Source organism: Leptinotarsa decemlineata, unplaced genomic scaffold (assembly GCF_025532065.1).
Source record: "Leptinotarsa decemlineata unplaced genomic scaffold, Ldec_3_MD MMD2_tig00003348_RagTag_RagTag, whole genome shotgun sequence".
In the NCBI taxonomy this organism is placed as follows: domain Eukaryota; kingdom Metazoa; phylum Arthropoda; class Insecta; order Coleoptera; family Chrysomelidae; genus Leptinotarsa; species Leptinotarsa decemlineata.
Window position 1 is genome coordinate 2,252,421 of NW_027412588.1, and position 21,071 is coordinate 2,273,491.

General features: G+C 33.7%; 1 protein-coding gene across 4 annotated transcripts in view; it reads right to left on the bottom strand.

The window, feature by feature from the left end:
- Window positions 1–10,408: 10,408 nt before the first annotated feature.
- pros (homeobox protein prospero) overlaps window positions 10,409–21,071 on the bottom strand; it is a 93,481-nt gene continuing 82,818 nt past the window's right edge. For all 4 annotated transcript variants that reach the window (XM_023158798.2, XM_023158797.2, XM_023158802.2 and 1 more), the window contains one exon: window positions 10,409–18,114. In XM_023158798.2, the coding sequence (XP_023014566.2) occupies window positions 17,935–18,114 (180 nt within the window). In that variant the 3' untranslated portion in view covers window positions 10,409–17,934. The remainder of the gene's footprint in view (window positions 18,115–21,071) is intronic.

Here is a 21,071-nt window from a genome sequence, read left to right on the forward strand (position 1 = left end):
GTTGATGGGATTTAAAGGTTGGTCAATTGTTTGAGGAATAATGGATGAGCGAGAATTGATACTTGAAGGTGAATTTGGTAAAACTAAGGTAGTGGGACGTAAAATGGTGTTTGCAATTGATGAAGTTGAGTTCATTTGTGCTTACAGGATGACGATGATGGCTCGTTGCATATTCTGTCACCAAAATCTTATTTCTATGTAGATATTCCTTGACGGACGATAGTGAAGAGGTATTCTTGTCTACGGCCGGAATTCTTCCTGTAGTACTTGCTTCTCGGTGGAACTTGGTTCGGGAGAATAATGGATAAACGTTTGAGAACGACGAGGATCTTCTAAGGACTCTTCCACTATCCTATCGACTGCGCCAATTATATTTCTCGTTCACACATAAGGGTTTTTAAAAACTTTGTATTTGAACAGAGTAACAACTGATAACTATGAAATATAAGTACTGGCTATTACAAATCAATTGCACCTATTTATATATAAATTATTGTCGACTTTGCAGATATCAGCAAAATAATTGATGTCGTCTTCGGGTCATCGAACAATGTCCTGCTGATGTGAGGGGTTATCGAACTGTAACTCTCGGGAGGAGCTGTATCAACTCGACGTAAAGACCCGAAAAATGATGCATCTCTATAGGAGTTTGCATCCCAAATCGTCCGTTCCACGGTTGTACTTTCCCCGACAACAGGGAGGCCGTGGACTTCTGAGTTTGGAGTGTCTACATGCCAAAATAGTACTGGATACAGCCTGTAAAATCGTCAGGAGTTCCGATCCCTTTCTCTGCATGATACGTGACTATGAGAGAGCAGGAATTGGAAAATTTCTCTTTAGGGTAGCTGCCCGAGCAGATGATGAGCTCGGTATAGTTTTCGACACCGAACGAGGTGACCACAACTCTGTCACCGAGTTGAAACCCGTTCAGCAAAAAGCTCAGATAAAAGCCGCAGAGATCACCTTACTTCTGCGGAAACATAAGGATAAGCCAATGCATGTGGTCTTCTTCAATAACATTGGAGACCTTGGCTTATCAAAGCGCCTGACGTTCGCTTTTCTCAGGTCGAGTGGGCTGAAGTCGGAAACTGAGGATTCATCAAGACTTGCCAGGATAGTGTCTTCAACACCTTAGTCTACCGCAGTCGCGTGATGGGTATAAAGGTTCCTGACACAAGGTGCAGGGCCTGCCGCGAGGCGCACGAGACCCTAATGCACTTGCATAAACATATCGTGGCCCTAAGAGTACTATACTACCATCTACGGCATTCTTACGGTATTGACGGGACACCGGTGTTGCCCTACGCTCCAGGGGGTATTGAACCGTTGTGGAAGAAGTGTCGAATTTATTGGAACTATTCGTTCCCAACCCTCAGGCTCATGCAAGCTGATAAGCCTGATGTAGTCCTACTCGACACCAGAGCAAAACGATATTTGTCGTTTCATCTCCTGGTGAGACGAATATCGTCCGAAAAAAGGAGGAAGAACGGATAAAATATCGAGATTTTCTCTTCGAACTCCGCAGACTCTATTCAGACCACTCTGTGAAGATGGTTGTTCTGATTATTGGATTCCTTGGTGGAATGATGCCCTTTCTACTCTCAAATTTCAATCTCATACCGGCCTGCCACAGTGAGGCAGAAATCTTAGCCGGATAGATGCAGAAGGCTGTCATTCTTGGTTCAGTGCGCTTGCTCAGGGCACATGATTCTCGGACCCAATGATCACTTGCCCCACGGTGTGGAGAGTGATCGTTGGTTGATAGATAGATAATTTCATTATTTTCCATAAATTATTCACATGACATGAGATAAATCCAATGGTATATGAATATACCATGAATATAATAGACATGATAGATATAATTGTATGCTCCATCAAGAAATTGATGGAGCATACAAACGTAAGTCTAGAGTTAGATGCCAATTATTTACCAAACTTGTTGAAAATATAAAATAAAATATACATATATAAAACATATTAAAAGTCTTCAAAATTTGTCTGTCGGTCATTGGATGTAGTTCTAATATTCAACTCAATGTATTCAGTTAGTGAATAAAAAATATTCAATCCATTACAAGAACAGTGTAATACAAAAAGCAAACACAATAATGAGAACATTTATACAGTAAATATTTTTTTGCATAGATATACATACTCGAAAAGTGAGCAAACACCTGTTTCGAGATAAAAACATTAACTAACTATCTAATAAATATTCAGTCCAATACAAGAACACCACGCAAAAGGAATAAGCTTAAAAAATATATATGGAAAAGAGGTAAACACATTGATTAGAAAATATTACCTAACTACCTAATAAATTACTCCAGTCATTATAGTAAGTTCACCTCGGAATTTGAGATACCCAGCTGTAAGTCTGTAAATACTTGTATATTGACACCCTAAAAGTTGTCTCAAAACCTACATATGGTAGGGTGTAAGCAACTATTAAATTTCAAGGTCAAAGATCACAAAAATCGGTTTTTTGCGCTTTTTTTGGAAATATCTCATTTCCTATAGGTTTTTTGCTATTTGTATTTATTACCAATATTGTAGAATACAAAATTTTCTACAAATTTTGTTTGAAAAAATTTTTTATACGGTGAACCGTTTTCGAGATAGAGGGCGGAGAGCACGCGGTCACAGCATCACTTCAGGTCAACCGGTGCCTCCGGTCGAAAACGCGCCATATATAGTTGATGAACTATCGATAAATCAATGATTATAAATATTTGTCAATATTTATTAACTATTATATTATATTTTATCATTTTTTTCCTAACTTATCCACTTTTTATTCAGTAATAATTTATTTAACAACACTTACCTGCCCATGTAATTGTTAATGAAAATATAGGAATTATATTTGAATTTTAACCTAATTAATATTTATAACTTCTTACATGATGAAAAAAAAAACAAATAAATTATGAATTAATTTTTTTATTAAAAAATATCATTGAATACATTTATTTTTATTGAAAGTAAAGAAATGGAATAAAGGGTACAAAAACTACAATTTATGATTTTAATCATCTTCTTCCTCTTCATCGTCGTCTTCTGGCTGCTGGTAAATTTCAAACTGGTCTTCATTATCGTCTTCAACGACATTTGTCTCAAGTTCTTCCATGATTTCGGGGTCAAAGGTTCTATCTTCGTTAATGTCGCTCTGATATGGTAGAGCATTGAGACAAGCTTGCCCATTACATTGGCCACAAGCTAAAGAGCATTGCAAGCCCGCTTTCCTGCATCCGCATTGCGAACCACAACCACTCTTGCAGTTGCAGAAAATTGTATTTAGCAAATCTTCTGGAGCAGGTGGTAAAATTGTCATGATAGGCTCCAGAAAATCGTTTTGCATTGCCCAACCCCATACCTGGGGTTCCAAATCATGTCCTAATCAAGTTTGAACTTGATAATATACACGGTTGAAATGTTGATGAGCAGCTGCACTTGTTGGTGGAATATTTGAAAGCTGCACAGGTTTATTAAGTTTTGTAGACTTGACGTAATGCATATAACGAAGATGATCGAGACTTTTCACAGATTTCGGAGCATTATAGACAGCCAATAAGGTTTGAGTTCCACTCTTCCTTCCACAATTTTCTTCCTCAAATGCTGCAGCTAGTTCATCCAAATTTGTCAGTTTCTCAAAAACTTTTAAAAATGATTTTTTCCCTTTTTAAAAAGCGCAGAAGTTGTGTCACAGCCACTTAATGCGTGCAGAAATAAAATATGTTTTTTAGAATGAGGATAATTATCAAGAAATTGATGGAGCATACAAATGTAAGTCTAGAGTTTGATGCCAACTATTTACCAAACTTGTTGAAAATATAAAGTAAAATATACATATATAAAACATATTAAAAGTGTTCAAAATTTGTCTGTCGGTCATTGGATGTAGTTCTAATATTCAACTCAATGTATTCAGTTAGTGAATAAAAAATATTCAATCCATTACAAGAACAGTGTAATACAAAAAGCAAACACAATAATGAGAACATTTATACAGTAAATTGTGAATTGATGCATCTTTGGTAAAATATATTTTTTGCAATTATTATATCTGCTTTTCTTCTAAAGCATCGGTGGGATAGATTCACGTCTGCCATTGAACAAAGGTAGGAATTTTGCTTATTAATTGACCAGTTGAAATTCAAATGCCGTTGGGCATATGATCTTTGAGAAGAATAAATTTTTTTGAAGACGAATATAAATATACATTAAGATGACTATGACTATACATAGATTCATGTATGTTGTACCGTAACAATCTGAGTAAGTGCTTATTTATAAGGAAGTTGGTGATCATAAGTGAAATACTCATTTTGCACATGTACAAAGAAAAGGGAATGAGTAAATATCACATGCCTGCAGGCTTACAATTGGGAATTTTACACGAAACGAACGTGCTAGTTATTCTTTGAAAATATTCCTTTTCATTTAGCATTTTGCCTTGCTTATTTATGAGCACATGATATTAGTCAATGATATTTGAAAAAAATTGCCAACAACAATCGAATCAATATCACAAGAGAGTATTTGATGAATACTGTGACCAGTATTTATGATTTCTGGTTTATATATGCTATTTATTCTATTGTATAGTTTGTATAATATTCCAATGAGTATTGGGAAAAATATAATTCAGAATGTATCAAAAGAACACTGAGTCCAGTATCAATGTATAATATTCCAATGAATATTGAGATCAATATTGTAGAGTGTGTATTAAATGTATTCTTAGTTCAGTATTGGTGATTTCTGAATCATATGAATGAAATATCTGGAAAGCGAGTTCGCAACCGGAGTCAAATGATTAGAATGTTTGATTGTGCAATTGATTTCTAATATTTTCTTTCAGAAAACTGGTAGATTTCCCTTCGAGGTCAAGGGGAATAGTAGCATGGCCGAATGTTAGAAACCACTATCGACATGGGCGGAAAAAAAAGCGCGGTAACCGAAAAAACGCGGGGCCCGAGAGATTGGATAGGAATTAGTCAGTCATATTTAGTAAACTCAAGCGAGCCTGGCGAGAGCGTTGTTATTCATTTAGTTGTTTATATCCAAATAGGAAAAGTGGTGATGGTTTAGTAATTAAGTTCAATTGTGAATTAATGCATCTTTGATAAAATATATTTATACGAATGTTATATATGCTTTTCTTATACTTGGTGTTTCGTATATGAATCGTAGGGCCCCACCCCAACCTACTATGCCGTAACGTAAGTGACTTTCTACTAAAGTATAGTGTTTTCATATGCTTGAATGACAAAATTTTCTCAAGGTATCTGAATGTATGAAGGATGCTCTGTAGTTTTTTGATGACATAGAGAATGCGATTTTTCCATTTCAAATTACTATCAATAGTTACACGTAAGTATTTGATTTCTTTCAGAGGTAATATTGAGAAACTTTGGTTTATGTGAAGGTAGGTGAAGGTGATAGGTAGGAAATTGGATTTTTCCAAGTTAACCGTTAGTAATTTATGTTCGAGCCAGTTCTTTACTAGTGAAAAGTCAGCCTGAGCTTTATCTCTCAGTATGTCCCAGTTTTCAGCATCATACACTATTTGCAGGTAGTTGACAATGTTTCGTGGTGCATTTCATTGGTTCGGACTTCCATTGTCCAATCTGCTATAAATTGATTTGAAATCCCTGAAAGAATCTATGAAAAATTTAAAAAGATTAGCTGAAAAAATAACAATTTTATCAAGCAAAAAAAACCTCAGTTTTTTGCTTAATATTATTGTTAATTTTTCAACTAATCTTCTTAATTTGTTTGTAGATTCTTTCATGGATTTTAAATCAATTTATCGCCTATTAGACAATGTTCGAACTGATGAAATGCATCGTACAGTACCGTTGTGTTATCGGCAAATCCAATTATTGTATTATTTCGCCACTTTTCTTTTATATCATCTTTATATCTATTTAAGACCTCGTTAGTCCATAGCTCCCACAAGTTTCTCAACTTCTGAGAGTTGTCTTTCGTATGGGGACGGCAGCTGATTAACCGAAAAACAGATTTCGAACAGGTTTTTAAACAGATATATATTTTTCCTGTCAGTATTTTACTATTAATGTAAGTTACATAAAGGATTTGAAGCTCTAGAAGAGTGCCTAGAAGATGACAGCACGACCAGCTGTCGAAAGCGCTCGCAGATAATCAATTAATATATATATATATATATATATATATATATATATATATATAAAGAGAGATTTTATCGAGTGGGTAGGATATAAAAATCAAAAATGAAACAATTAGTGGACACAACACTCCACACGGCAAACAAGTGTTGCCCATCTTTACACTTGACTGCACCGCGCTGATGATATATATATATATATATATATATATATATATATATATATATATATATATATATATATATATATATATATATATATATATATATATATATATATATATATATTGGAAAAAAGAGAACACTACCTTGAAGTAACACCATATTCAAAAGTTTCTTCCTGACTGAGGACCTCGTCTACCTTTACTATCTGACGTTTATTTGTGATAAAGCTTTCTAATAATTCCAAAACCCCCTATCAAGAAAGATATTCCTAATGAAGAAGTGGATGCAAAGAAAAAGAAAGAACCTAAGAAAAAGGTTAAGAAGGAGCTAGTGAAAAAAAATTTGACAGATTTTGAACCTATAGAAAAACCACCTGTTATAAAAGAAATTCATCCCAAGGAAACTATTGAAAAAGATGTTCCTGAAAAAGGAACTGAGGTAGTGTCTATTAAATCTGAGACAGGTTTTGAAGAAGAAGCTCTTCGGAGGATGATCACTCCTAAAGAAGTTGTGAAAGAAACAGTTCCTGAAAAAATTGTGGGAGAAGAACCTCCGAAACCCAAAGAAGTTTCCAGAAAAAAAGAATTGGCAAAAATACCAACAGTTGAAAAATATATTTCAAATAAGTTCGTCAAATTCAGGAGGTGAAAAAGTCATTCAATTGAAGTGGACCAATTCAACTTAAAATACATCTTTTATATATAAAACACATATTTTGCTCATTTTGAACAACTTCCATGTAATGATTCTATTCTTTATGGTTAATTCCGTAGTTGTATATCATTCATTTCAATGACTGCTAACGATCTCCCGTCTCTTGATAACAAATTCTGTAAAATTTGTGAAAAATCCTTTGAAACAACAAAAGGTCTGAAAATTCATAATGATAGATTTCATGAAATTTCGAATACAAAATCTTCTTTGAATGAATCAGCTTTCACACGAGCTGTCGATTGTGTTCTGTTGCCTCTAATAAAGATGTTTCATGAAAAGTTGTCCGCATTGAAACAATCCAGTCACATCATGAAAAGGATTCCCAAATCTGCAAGAAATTGCTCTGCCTCTGCCCTTTGCGAAATTATAGAGGAATGTTTACATACAAACTCTCTCTAACAAGCTGGCAAAACTTGTTAACTTTCCCTTATACTTTTTTCTTTAAAAGTAAATATAACCAACATCTAAGCTTGTTGTTTTGAGTAAAATAGCTGATGGTGACATTAGGTCAGCTATCAGAATCTTGAGATCAAGTGATACATTGGCCGAATACGATGAATCCACACTTTCAGTTCTCCGATAAAAACATCCTCGATCAGATTTCTTCACACATTCTTAGGATTGGTTCATCTATTTGTGTGCATCATACTTGTGTTTGCGGTAGTATAGTTGATGAGAAAGGTACACATGGTTTGAGTTGCAGGAGAAGTGCAGGGTGTACATCTTGACATCACCAAGTGAACGACATATTGAAACAAGCTATCAGCGGATGTTCCTGCAATTCTGGACTAGGTACCAGTCGAGATGATGGTAAACGACCAGATGGTGTGTCTCTCATACCATGGAAATATGGTGAACCTGTGGTATGGGACTTCACTTGTGTTGACACGGTCGCGGCTTCCCATCTAGCCGGAAGTTCGAAGTCTGCTGGAACTGCAGCATTGTCTGGCGAAAAATTGAAAAGAAATACCAGAATCTTGGTAACAACTATCTGTTCATCCAGTAGCGGTTGAAACTTTTGATGTTTATGGCCGGGAGTCTCTGTTATTCGTTCATGAACTCGGAAGGAGAATAGGCCAAGCAACGAAACATCACTGTTCTACTGATAGAAAGAATTAGTATTGCTATTCTATGTGGCAATGCTGCTTCGGTCCTTGGAATTATTCCTCTTTCACGTAATTTTGATGAGATCATGCATTGCCCTAATTTCAGAACGGAACTGAAATCTCTTCCAAACAAGCCAAGATATGTGGATATTCATCAGTCTCCTATCAAGGTTAATTCACAAGTGATTGATCCACCTTCTTCTTTTTCATTGCGGTCAATGGACTTAGGGTCATTCTTTCTCCCAAATATGAGTTGCAGTCATCGTAGTTCTAGTTCCCTTTCAGTGTAAGAGCTTCATGAAGCAAGAGCCGAATCGATACCTCTACGAAACCCTTCTTCACTTGGAAGGATCGATCGCAGCTTGAGAAATAGTTCTTATGGAGATTCTGTGAAACATGTTCTTCCTTACGAATCAGTAGAGAGTTGTCCTGAAAATCTAGAGAAGAAAATTGTATTGGATAATTTACGAATGCTACATGAATAGCATTTTACAAGTGTTGTTCATGACGAAGAATTTCAAACTGAAACACCTGTTCATGCAGCTGCAGTGATTCCGTACAGTCCATCTAGTCTTGTGTTTGTAAATCTTTTGCTGGAAAAAATCCTCACTTGTTAACTTTGTAGTAAATGTTCAAGAGGTAGCGAAAACTTATGTGAATTTCTGAAATTTCGTCTAGCTTTTCCTAATATGACTAATAATCAGTCCGTGCAAAGCTTATTCCATCTGAAAATGGAAATTTTAACAGGTGATGATCGACTGTATTGCCAGACATGCGCCAAACTAACTGACTGTTATGAGGAAACAACTATAACTGAGGCACTAGTCAATCTAATAATAACACTGATGATCTTCAAACAATACTCAACCTCTGACGGAAGCAAGAAACTCTTTGGAAGGTTCGAAATAGATGAACATTCCAATCTAGCAGACCACTATTATAATATTCATGCAGTCATTGTTCACTGTGGTTCTGGCGTTGAATTTGGTCATTATTACGCCTTGGTCAAAGACGAAACGGACTGGTTTAAGTTTGACGATAGTCGTGTCACGAAGTGTTCTGGCGATGTATTGAATCTATTGGAGCCTCTGGAGACACCCTACATTTTGTTTTATGAGAGAGAGGACATTATTAGATCAAGATCTTCAGATGATGTGGTGCCGCAGGTTTTTCTGTGTTTTCCTGCAGCTGAAAAAGCAAATGCGCCACTGGAATAAGTGAAGACTCCCCGGAGCGCCAATTAATTTTTATTGTTGTTTTTATTTTTATCGTTGTTTTATAATTTCACAGATAATTTCAAATTTTCATTTCTAATACCAATATCTTTTAAAGTTTACAGAAGTAAGACGTGACTCACAGTGTCGAAAGCTTCTGATATGTCTATGAAAATACATACACAGCATTATTCAAACCATTATTGCATCTTCTGGTAACGTGTTTTCTTTGAAACCAAACTGCTTGTCAGATGAAATTTTATAGTACGTTAATAATGATATGGGTCTGTAATTATCTACTTCTGTTTTATTTCCCTTTTTATGAAGTGTTATTATAATGGAGTTTTTGAAGGCTGACGGCTATATACCTTTTTCTATGCTTTTATTGAGTATATGAGATAATAGTTCCATAATAAAATCTCCAATAATTTTGAAGATTTCAGTTCTAATTCCGTCAATTCCAACTGATTTCTTATCCTTCAAACCTTTCAATATCGCACTCAGTTCGTTTTAGTTCGTAGAATATATACACCTATGTATATATATATATATATATATATATATATATATATATATATATATATATATATATATATATATATATATATATATATATATATGAAGAGAGATTTTATCTCTCTATATATATATATATATATATATATATGAAGAGAGATTTTATCTCTCTATATATATATATATATATATATATATATATATATATATATATATATATATATATATATATATATATATATATTATGAAATGCCTTAAAACTGGCACAGAAAACATAAAATAATGTAAGTTATCAAAATTTAACTGACAATGTCAAGTGGGAAAATTCTGAATCTTGACATTGTCAGTCAAATTTTGATAACTTTCTTCATTTTATGTTTTCTATATCCGTTTTAAGTCATTTTAATCTCGCGTTATTGTCCTGACAAAGTTGACACATAACAGAGTTTTTTTGTAACAGCTATTGATTGCAAACTTATCAATAGAACCCTCACTCTTGGAGCCAGACCAATACAATGTGATTTAATGAAACGATATCTCCAAATAAATGTATATATTTATTATACTGTTCAATGAAAACACAGTCACAACGTTTCGGCCTACCCACCTAGCCTCATCCAACTGGGTACCGAAACAATTGCTGTACACCAAATAGTAAAATTGTCTAATGTAACATGGATACGGCACACGCTAAATGAACAAAAAGCAACGTAGGAGAGTGCTTCCGCACAACTATGAGTACTTTGTACGTATGTAATATAGTATACGTCGTCGCCACGCCCCATGCAAACGTAATATACGAATAATGTCCCACCCAGCTCCGGACCAACCATCTATATATATCATATAAATTTTTATATACAAATTTATTTAAAAATTCCTAAAGCTTATTTTTTATTAAACGTATCAACCTAAAATTTCTACAATAATTTTGTCAATACCAAATTTTGATTTACACCAATATAAATATAAAAATACTCTTAAATTTTTACACATATAAACTTTTCAGGGTTGGCTCGGAGGTGGAAGAGTTCACTTAATTTTGAGCTATCTCGATTTTTTCATTTTTTGTACTAAATATACATTTTCATTCGATTCTATCGATGCAGTACCTTATTTATATTTTTCGGAGCCTCGTGGCGTTATACCAGTGACCTAAACCTCGACAACCTGCCACAACCTTTTACTTCATTTGATAACTCAACCGTGTTCCAATTTTCCATTTTCCCACTTTTTCAAAATAATATTTAAGGAAATGATATCGAAGGCCGATTCAACCTTTTTCGAATTCTCCATTTTTCAGTGATAGAATTATGAAAATATAAAGAAAGCTATTGTAGGTTTTATATATAAACGAAAAGAATACAATTCTCAATACAATTCTCTGAATTGTAAGTTTATTATATTTCTTTAATGTTTGCTTGATAACAATACAGAGAAATATTGTATTGGAGTCGGGGCATATAACTTTAGTTAGAAACTTTTTCAATTCATGGTTTATATAGAAATGTACGTTGAATTATACAAACGACAAGATATAAACTCTCCAAAAAATCACTTCAAAGGATATCACTGAATGAAAAAATTGTAATCACATTTGGACTCAGAAAAATCCTATATTGAATATAACAAAAGCACAAATAGCATTCCATATGGATTTTTCTCAAAAGCGTGTAGTGAACATTGCTAAAAAACCGATTTGGAATGTTATAATTTGTCGAATATTCTGATAAAAATTCTCAAATACACTAAAATTGGGATTGGTTAAAATGATAATTTTTTGTAGGCCTGAATAATAAATGGAATAACCTACCTTAGAATACAAAAGTCCAAAACACGTTTTCAGAAAGAAATTAGAATAGCTTTTCTACCAGAAAACCCCAAAAATTTTCGAGAGAGTGGGGTGAGCTAGGGGAAAATCGTGGGTCGATTTTGTATGAAAGGAAACATTATGAAACCAGTTGAGTTATCCAAAATTTTAACCTAAAATAGTTTGTGAATATTTGCCAAATTAGTGATAAATTTGATTTTTGATATCCATACAACATTTTCAGCTGCATTTCCGGAAATTTAGATGCCAAATTCTGACATATCAGTGGCGTATAATGACCAACGTCATTACATGTTGTTGTCGAGTTTAAGAGAGCAAGACCAAACGAGTCATCTGGCGGCAAAAATTAAACTTAATATAGGGGTAGCAATATGCACCAGATATATGCCTCTGAGATATTGCACGCTTCCGAAAACCACGTGGAGAATAACTGCCAAAATTTTGAATTTCACAATGCGTAAGTGAATGCAATAATGTACAAAAAGTGTGCGGGTGTATATATATATACAGTGAATGTACTGCTTGGTATAAATCTTGATGAACGGGTGGTTTTCATGTCTTCGATGGGCACAGAGGTTAATATCTAATACACATGCCTAACAAATAACAATAACAGCTAACATAACCTGTGTTCATAACATGGGTAACTGAAACCATTGAATCTGTTTGTTTATTATCTACTCTCTAATCAAAGTTACTATATACCACAAATAGTATAGCCTGGGTTGACAAACACCCCTGTCGGCCATCTTAGCATAACAATATAATATTTAAGAAATAATCTTATGTTATGAACCGAGTGCCTCTTGTTAAATCAGATCAGAATGACAGCAGACAGGAAAAGACCTCAGAAGAATTTTGGTTGGGCATTGTGTCTATTTAGGGCCCTTAATTTGTAATTTTTTTTCGTAAAAACAACTTTGAAGGCACTTTTTTGACGGACGAATTGGCCCAGTGAAATTTTGAATGAGTGATAGTTGCCGGTTTTCGAAAGTTCAATAAACTGCAGTTTTTGGTTGGTTGCCTTCATTTCTATTGCGTCAGTTTTAGTGTGTCTTTTATTGGCTATTTCAGGTTTGAGAACTCTTCTGTGGACTTGACCTGCCAGAAAGTAACATTTGCTTAGAGAAACAATCCGTTTTGTTTACAATAATAATATACATTGCTATTACATTATGAGTACAACGGCCCGATTCCCCACCCTTACAACTGTTGTGATTAAAGAGGGATAAGAGCACCGAAACCGCTGAGAGAGTGTGATTAACCTATTTTGAATAAATCAAACATCAAACTGCTAGTGGCTATGCTGTAACATAAGTTAACGATATCGAACAGAATTTGTCAAACAAAGTTAAACTAGACAAAGTCAATGAAGACACCCGGTAGTTTACCAACAATTGTACATGTATACTACAACCCACACAAAATTCTATGTATTACATATTGGACTAATTAGTTGATATTTTATGGAGAAGTGGTTAAAAATCGTCAGTGTCAGTGGTGAAGAACGATATACACTAGCAAATGATAACGCTATAATGGTAGGAAATTTTCGTCATAAGAAAATAGAATAAGGCAGATTTTGGTTATACACACTCATATCATTTTTGCTTCGAAATTTAATTTTAAGGCGCAGAGGTGCTTAAAACAAGCTTGTACTTTTTTCGTGATATTTTTCATGTACATTTTTGAACCGGTGACCTAAATATTTTTCCGAACAGTGTTTGATCTGTAAAGTAGAAGTACCTCCTGTAACATAAAATAATACAAATTAACCTCCACACGCATACCATGGCGTGAGAAAGCCGCTTTTTGCCAAAGATGTCCGAATGTGTGTGCATTGAAACCAAACGATGCAAAAATAATACTTTTGTGGTTGCCCAAACCGAAAAATTCATCCCCAACTTTCTTGAATTCCCAAGTTACTCAATGTTTTCTACCTGTTGTATGATTCAATTCCTGTTGGAGACGAGAAATTCAGTTTAGATCACCTCCTTGAACTAAGAATCTTCAAAACGGCCAAAAAGTTACAAAACGCTCACGAAGGACTTACCCACTACTGAAAATATATTTTCGTTTCCATCAAATTTCAGCCCAGGCTTCTATTTGTATATAATTCCAAATATTGACACATAGAATGTGAATAACAATTTAGAGATAATTTTGCTTTCCCATATATACCGAAACAATAAAATATATCAAATCTTTAACACTAGCCTAAAAGTTTGATTCTAGTCTCACTAATATAAGTATCCGGGGCGAAATTTTCTGTCAACAAAAATAAGGTTTCCGTAGTTTCTTATCCTTAGAATACAAACTTAAGAGGAACTATGCAGGGATCCTACCTAAAGAAGGGTAACTACACTACTAATCCGAAATTTCGGATTTTTGGATTGACCTCAAAAATTACTTATACAGTCTCATCCAGAAAGCAATGTAATTCCTCCATGACCTTGATCAGGCCTTTTCTGAATTCATCTGTTGGGTTTGTCTTCAACAATTCGGGACGACAGCCGTCTTCTGCACGGCTTCGCGCGAATTGAGACGAGATTTTTATCTCGTTTATGAAAGTCATAATTATCGGTTAATATGTGAGAGCAAGTTAAAGTTAGGTGAATTGTTAAAACCAACAGTAACTTTTTGAGGTCTCAACTGTCAAGTTCACGGACTAACATAATTATAAACAAGAAGCATTTGGTCAACTGATCGAATTTTTAAAATTTTCACAAATAGTAATAAAACATTATGATTTCATCAACAGAAAGATGAAAACTCCATTGATGTTTACAATCATTGTTGACTTTCGTAAAAAATTTTTTAACGAAGGCGAAATTCAACCCATTTCTTTCTCATGATTTATCCTGATTTTCAAATATATACCAACTTGAAAATCAGGGAAATGAGTCAAACTCTTCAATAATGTCAGAATACATCGTAGGTGTATAGTATACTACATCCTTTGTTGATCCACAAAAACATTAAATGCATGGAAAACTTAAATTTTTTGTGACGTTATTGAAGCCTGCGTGCCAAATAGATCCAAAAAATATTTTCAATGCAATAATAATAATAATAATTAGTAGTAGTGTGGCAGTACCAAAAAATACAATAATATTTGTTATTTAAATGTTATCAACTGAATTGATAATTTGGAAAATAATTAGCAAACTCATTCATTTTCATCTATTGAGAATGATATCGGTCAAAACAATCAGTTGACCTTGTTTTATCAAAACATTGGATTATATGAGTTAGCGACTGTGTCTATCAAGACTCCATTGCTTCTCACTTATTATTACAGACAGTCCATAGCCAAGTGAAAATCTGCAGGATTTGCTTCTAAACAACACTTAAAAATAAAGCACTTGGGTATTCTCTTCATGATCCCATTGTCACATGCTGCCAGTTCACAAACTTTTGTACTCAGGTTTATACTCGATTCACTATTTCTTAATATTTATTTCAAAAGTAACACCGAATATGTGCATTTACTACCGGTTTAACATCTATTGTATGGAGAAAAGCGTATTTACATATTTATATTTTCAAGATGGCTATCTGAATTGTTTATAATTATGAAATTATTGGAGTTAATCATTTCATCAATTCACAAATTGCTGAGACAAAGAGAAAATCGTTAGAAGGGTACAAAAACCAAACTCACTATCATATTTTTGGTTCAAAAAATATTGATGACTCACTCGAAAAATCTCCGAACTAGAAACTCATTTGGTATTATTATTTATTGCAAAATCGTTACAAGAAGAAATGTTAGAGTCAATCTTAGCAGTTCTCCGTTCTGTCATATATCAAGTGGAAACTATTAGAAGAAACCAATGCCCAAAAACAATGCATCCATGATCCAATGGCATCCAGAGTTGTTTCGACCCGCTGAACTCTCATCAGTAGCGCTAGATAACCACGAATGCATTGCTAGGTTTCAGTGTTCTTAAAGAACAAGCCAGACTTATGACATAATCTATGGAAACTACTCTTGACATTCTGACCAAGGAATCTAATGGTTGATCGCCTTGTAAGTAGATGGGTATAAACGTGAAATGTTCAAAACTATAAATTTCTTCAGTTGCCACTATCATTCGATTTATATAATTACAGATTTGATTTGAAGAACCGAGCGTTTAGTGTTTGGGAACTGACTGCATATTGGGTACTTTACAATCGACAACGTTAAATACTTTCATCTAATAAATAACTATCTTAATATTTTAATTTTAAAAACGTTTTAGTGTAATGTACCTGATGAGGTCCCGAGTGAAATAAATATAAAGCAAATTCTTTCAAAATACCCAAACCATTAATTTTGAAAAGTAACTGAATCTTTTAACGATAAAAAAAGTTAACTCAACCTTAAATGAATGGCAGTCTTTCGAATTTCGGCAGTTTCGAATATATAACTTTAGGAACAGCAAAATCACGATTTCATAGTCTAGCTGTAGACTAGGACAACTTCCCCGGGACCTATTTTCTTGTTATTGTGACTGTACTATTGTGGGATGAGAAGGAATACTGGGCTTAAATTTTTTATATACAATTTGCTTTTATTTTTATTCGGCCAGATGCCGCTGCTCTAAATTCAAGTCAGGAACCTGTACCCACTGTAAACTGTCAAAAAATGAAAATAAAAAAAAACAAAAAAAATTCGAAAACTAAATATATTTTATTACATGACTAGTTGCCTCACACTGTGTCAGCGAGATCGTGTATTTCTACACTAGTATTGTGCACGTGATACTAAAAAATAATAATTATATAAAGGTAATCGGGTAAATATGCCATGAACTGAAAACAAGAAACAAAAGATAAAAATAAAAAAAGGTGAAAATTTCTATGTTTTTTACCCCTTTCAATAATAAATGAATATAAGTGGTAAAAAACAAAGAAATTTTCATTTCTCTTCCCATCATGTTCTCCTACCACGTAGTAACGGCTACATCCATCAATTTATAAAAAAAGGTACCAACAAAAAATAAAAAAGAATACCAAACCAATAACATTGAGAAAATTTGTTCACAACATGTCAAACTTTCAATTCACTACTGAAGGTTTTCAAGTCAGCATATTGCTATAAGAAAAAATCAATAAAGAATGACAAGAATGTTCTAGTACTACAAGTAGTGCAGTAAAAGTGAGACAGTAGTTCAAATGTAGATATCAAGTAGATATTGATTGAGTTATAAATCGTCTTGAAAACTAGATCAGCAATATATTCACCATATGTTGTTGGTTAATTTTCCATATTGAATTACTTATCAAAATTTTTGAAGTTTCAATTTTGGAGGAAAACAGTGAATATTGTGAAGAATTTTGATATTACTGTTCCTTTGGAAATTTCATTTGGTCTGGTTGTTTAATTATTATTTTTCTTTGTTTTATAGTACTGTGAGTCCTTATTCATTGAATATTCCTTCACTTTCAATAAAGTTTGACATGCTGTTATAAAGAAAGTATAGGATAGGACGCATGACACATTTACCTAATTAATGTTACAATAATTATACCCCGCATCTTATTTGAAATTAATATGGGATATAATCATGGTAATTTCAAGTTATAGATATTGTACATAGAAGGAACTCATTTATCAGATTATAAAGGATCTTCCATATACAATATCAAAAAAACTAAAAAGTAGGGTAGCCTACCCTACGTGACGACTAGTAAAAATATAACTTTGGTAAGGAATGTAATTATATAAATAAAAATGAGAGATAAATACTATATACATTCAAGTTTATATACAAGTGGGTATAAACAGTACAGTTTACAGTGGCAGTAAACAATAACATGCCAAAGGTAAATGAAAGTTGGTGCAGATTTTTAACTTGCTTGCTAACTGCTGGTTTGAAAAACTTAGGACTTGACGTCAATAATTTCTAGCCGGTATATATTCAGGTATTCACTGAAAAATTGATTGATTTATGTTCACTGTTCGTGTATACGAACGCAAAGCCTGAGGCATAATCATCAAGTCTTTCTGCCAACTTAACACAACTATTCAACAAATGTCCAAATGCGTTCAAAGATGACAATGTTCTTCTTGAACTTCGACGTCTCCAAACCATTGAAAGTAACAAAAACCGTTGACAGGTCGTGAGATACGTCACCGATTCTATCTGGTGTTGAAACATGTTAGCAGTTTGTCGCTAACAGGCAGTACCATCTGTAAACCATTGGCTACAGTTTGGTACACGTTTGGGTCAATCACTGACCGGTCACTCTAATTGTTCCAGAAAATTTGGACTCTTGAAATATTCCGGAACCGGGTCATCAAGCCTTGAAATTATTTTATAGATTGACTTTTTCCAAGATTGTTCGGCGTCGCGGCCTTCTTGAATGGCTTTGAAAAACTCCCGTAGTGTTTGTTCCACCACAAACCTGAAGTTAGAAGGAACCTGAAGCAAAACAAAAATTTAATTGAAAAATGGTGTATACACATGGGCACATTAGTTAATGTATGTAATATGCAGTACGCATTACCAATACAGGGTGAAAATTGAATGAAAATCTGGCAGCATGGGAATGATGTTGGCGGGTAATCCCTCCTGAAAGAGTTTCAAGTTCGGATAACTTGCAGTTATACCGGAAGTACGCTCAAAATACACCACCAATACAAGGTGGTACACCTTAAATTTCATTTAAGACATACGAGTATATTCAATTCTAGCTTCTAGCTTCATTTTACCTTGTTTTACAATAGTTTACTGAAAATAATATTGAATTATTGTATTAAAACAAAGTCCCCCTCCGTATCTGTCTGAACGTGCGCGCGCGTTGAACTCAAAAACTACCGATTTTTATACGCTTTACAACAATTAACAAAGTGATTCAAGTGATATAGATATATATATATATATATATATATATATATATATATATATATATATATATATATATATATATATATATATATATTCCATTTTTTAAAATAGAACGCCCTGTATATCATTACATATTCAGATGCTACGTTAAATTCTGGCCAATAGCCAGAAACACGTGTCCGCGGTTTGCCCCCCTTTTTTGAGTGTTGTGTCCATAAATTGTTTAATTTTTGATTTGAATGATGCAACTAATTTTCCTTTATTTTCAGTATATTAATGTTAATGTAAGTCACAAAAAGGATTTGAAGCTTTATAACTTCTATTTAATCATCTGCGAGCGCTTTCGACAGCTGATCGTGCTATCATCATCTAGGATCTAGGCTCTACTCAAATTGAACGTATCACCCTATTGTATGTCCTTTTATACGGTCTGAACGTATACAGGGTATACATCATTGTATGGTTTTTGTCTTCTTCTGTTTCATAGCTGTTTATTTTTTGTGTTATTTTCGTGTTTGGCTTGTATGTGATGTTGACACCAAACCAAAAAACTAACAAACGTCAACAAGTACAAATCAAAACACAACAAGACCGAAAATTCAATATATTAAACAAATCAATACACACTCCTAGAAACAGTAAACCTAGAGAAGATCCAACACAAAGGATAGTACCTGATGTAACCCAAATACAGGCAAATTAACCTAATGAACCTGGAGTACCTGCATTTTAAGGCGTTCGGACCGTATAAAAGAACATACAACAGGATGACACGTTCAATTTGAGTAGAGCCTAGATGATGATAGCACGACCAGCTGTCGAAAGCGCTCGCAGATAATTGAATAGAAGTTATAAAGATGAGGTAATCTTTCACGGAAGATTCCCTCATCCTTGTATTTTGTATCAAGATGGAGTAGTAGAAAGCCAAAAACTTTCTTTCCCAAAAATTAATCACTCCTAAAAATATAACCCCTTCAATTCAAAGTTATAAATCCTTTTTGTGACTTACATTAATATTAAAATATATATACAGAAGAGAATGTGTATCTGATTTATCGTTGTTTACAGTCGACTTCTTTCAATTTTTATCACAAAGGCTGATCAATATATTCGAATTGAAAAAGTCCTTCTCAATGTTTTTTTTGTTGATTATTTTATAACTAGTGAGCCGCCTCGGCTCCGCACGGGGACAATATACATAGGGGCAGACAGAGGGAAGCGACTTTGTTTTATACTGCGCAATATTGGTAAGAAATCTAATGAAAAAGTAGTTTGGAATAGATCTATAATTTGATGTAGAAAATGAACTTGCAAGAAAATGTAGTGTGTTGCATTCGAATTATAGAAGTTGCAACCTATTTTCGGTTTACTGGAAGTGTTTCAAATTTGATTTTACTTCACTCAATTTGTCCCTTACATCGTTTTCACTCCGTAAAATTCAACATAATTTTCCTGTTTTAACTTTTTGTAGTACCTGCCGATGCAGTAGGTACCCTAAGTTCCACCCTGTATTTTAGAAATAATATGCACGAGGTTGGGTGCACGGGTAACAGAAATATTCTATATAATTCACAAAATAACGTGAAATATATATTCCAGATGAAGTTTTTGTTACGAAAACTTGAATAGTTTTCAGTAGAATAGTTTTTATTCTATATTTCGGTCCAATTATGGTTAATTTAAGAATGACTTCTGTGTGAGTTACAGAAATATGCTCTTTCGATTCTCAATAATTCATAACATAACCTTAATTTATTATGATATAATGCATGCATTCATAAAGTTGGATATTGTCAAAATGAATATGATAATGAATACTATAATAATTTATCAAAAGATATTAAATGATGATACTTCATTATTTCCGAAATATTTGAAAATTGCTCCAAATATTTACCATTTTTCAACCAACCTCGTCTATATTGATCTCTGGAAATGACAATTAATATTGTCAAAAGAAGAATTCTAACCCTATCGCTGCGTTAGGCAAATGATGAAAAATATGGAACATAGAACATAGTGATGATTGAAGAGAACAAAATCGGGGCTAGTAGGTCGTGGTCAAATGGAACCTGAAGTACCAAACGTTTCGTCTGCTACTGCGGCAGACAACGATTATTCGTTACTGAGACTTCGAAATATAACTTTCTTCCACTCAGTCAACGCACATATCACTGATGATGTCTGCCGAATTGACAGATGAAACGTTTGGTAATTCAGAAGCAAATAAGAGATACACAATAATGAAAAGCAAAGAACGTGAAAAGCTCGAGTACATCTGCGTAGCGAAGTTGAAAAAAATCAGTGAAAAAAAATATGTGTAGACTCCAAAATGAACTCAAAAAACTAATTTGAAAACCCAAATGATAATTGAGGTTTGTTTGAAAAAACATTCATTTGAAGTGCTAGATAGATGGGTGATTACTTATTAACTTGTATCATTTCGGAGTCGTCAGTTATAAAAATCATTTTGTGCGACAAAAAAAAAGCATCAAGCTGAATTTTTGAGATGTCTCGGTCGATTTCACGAA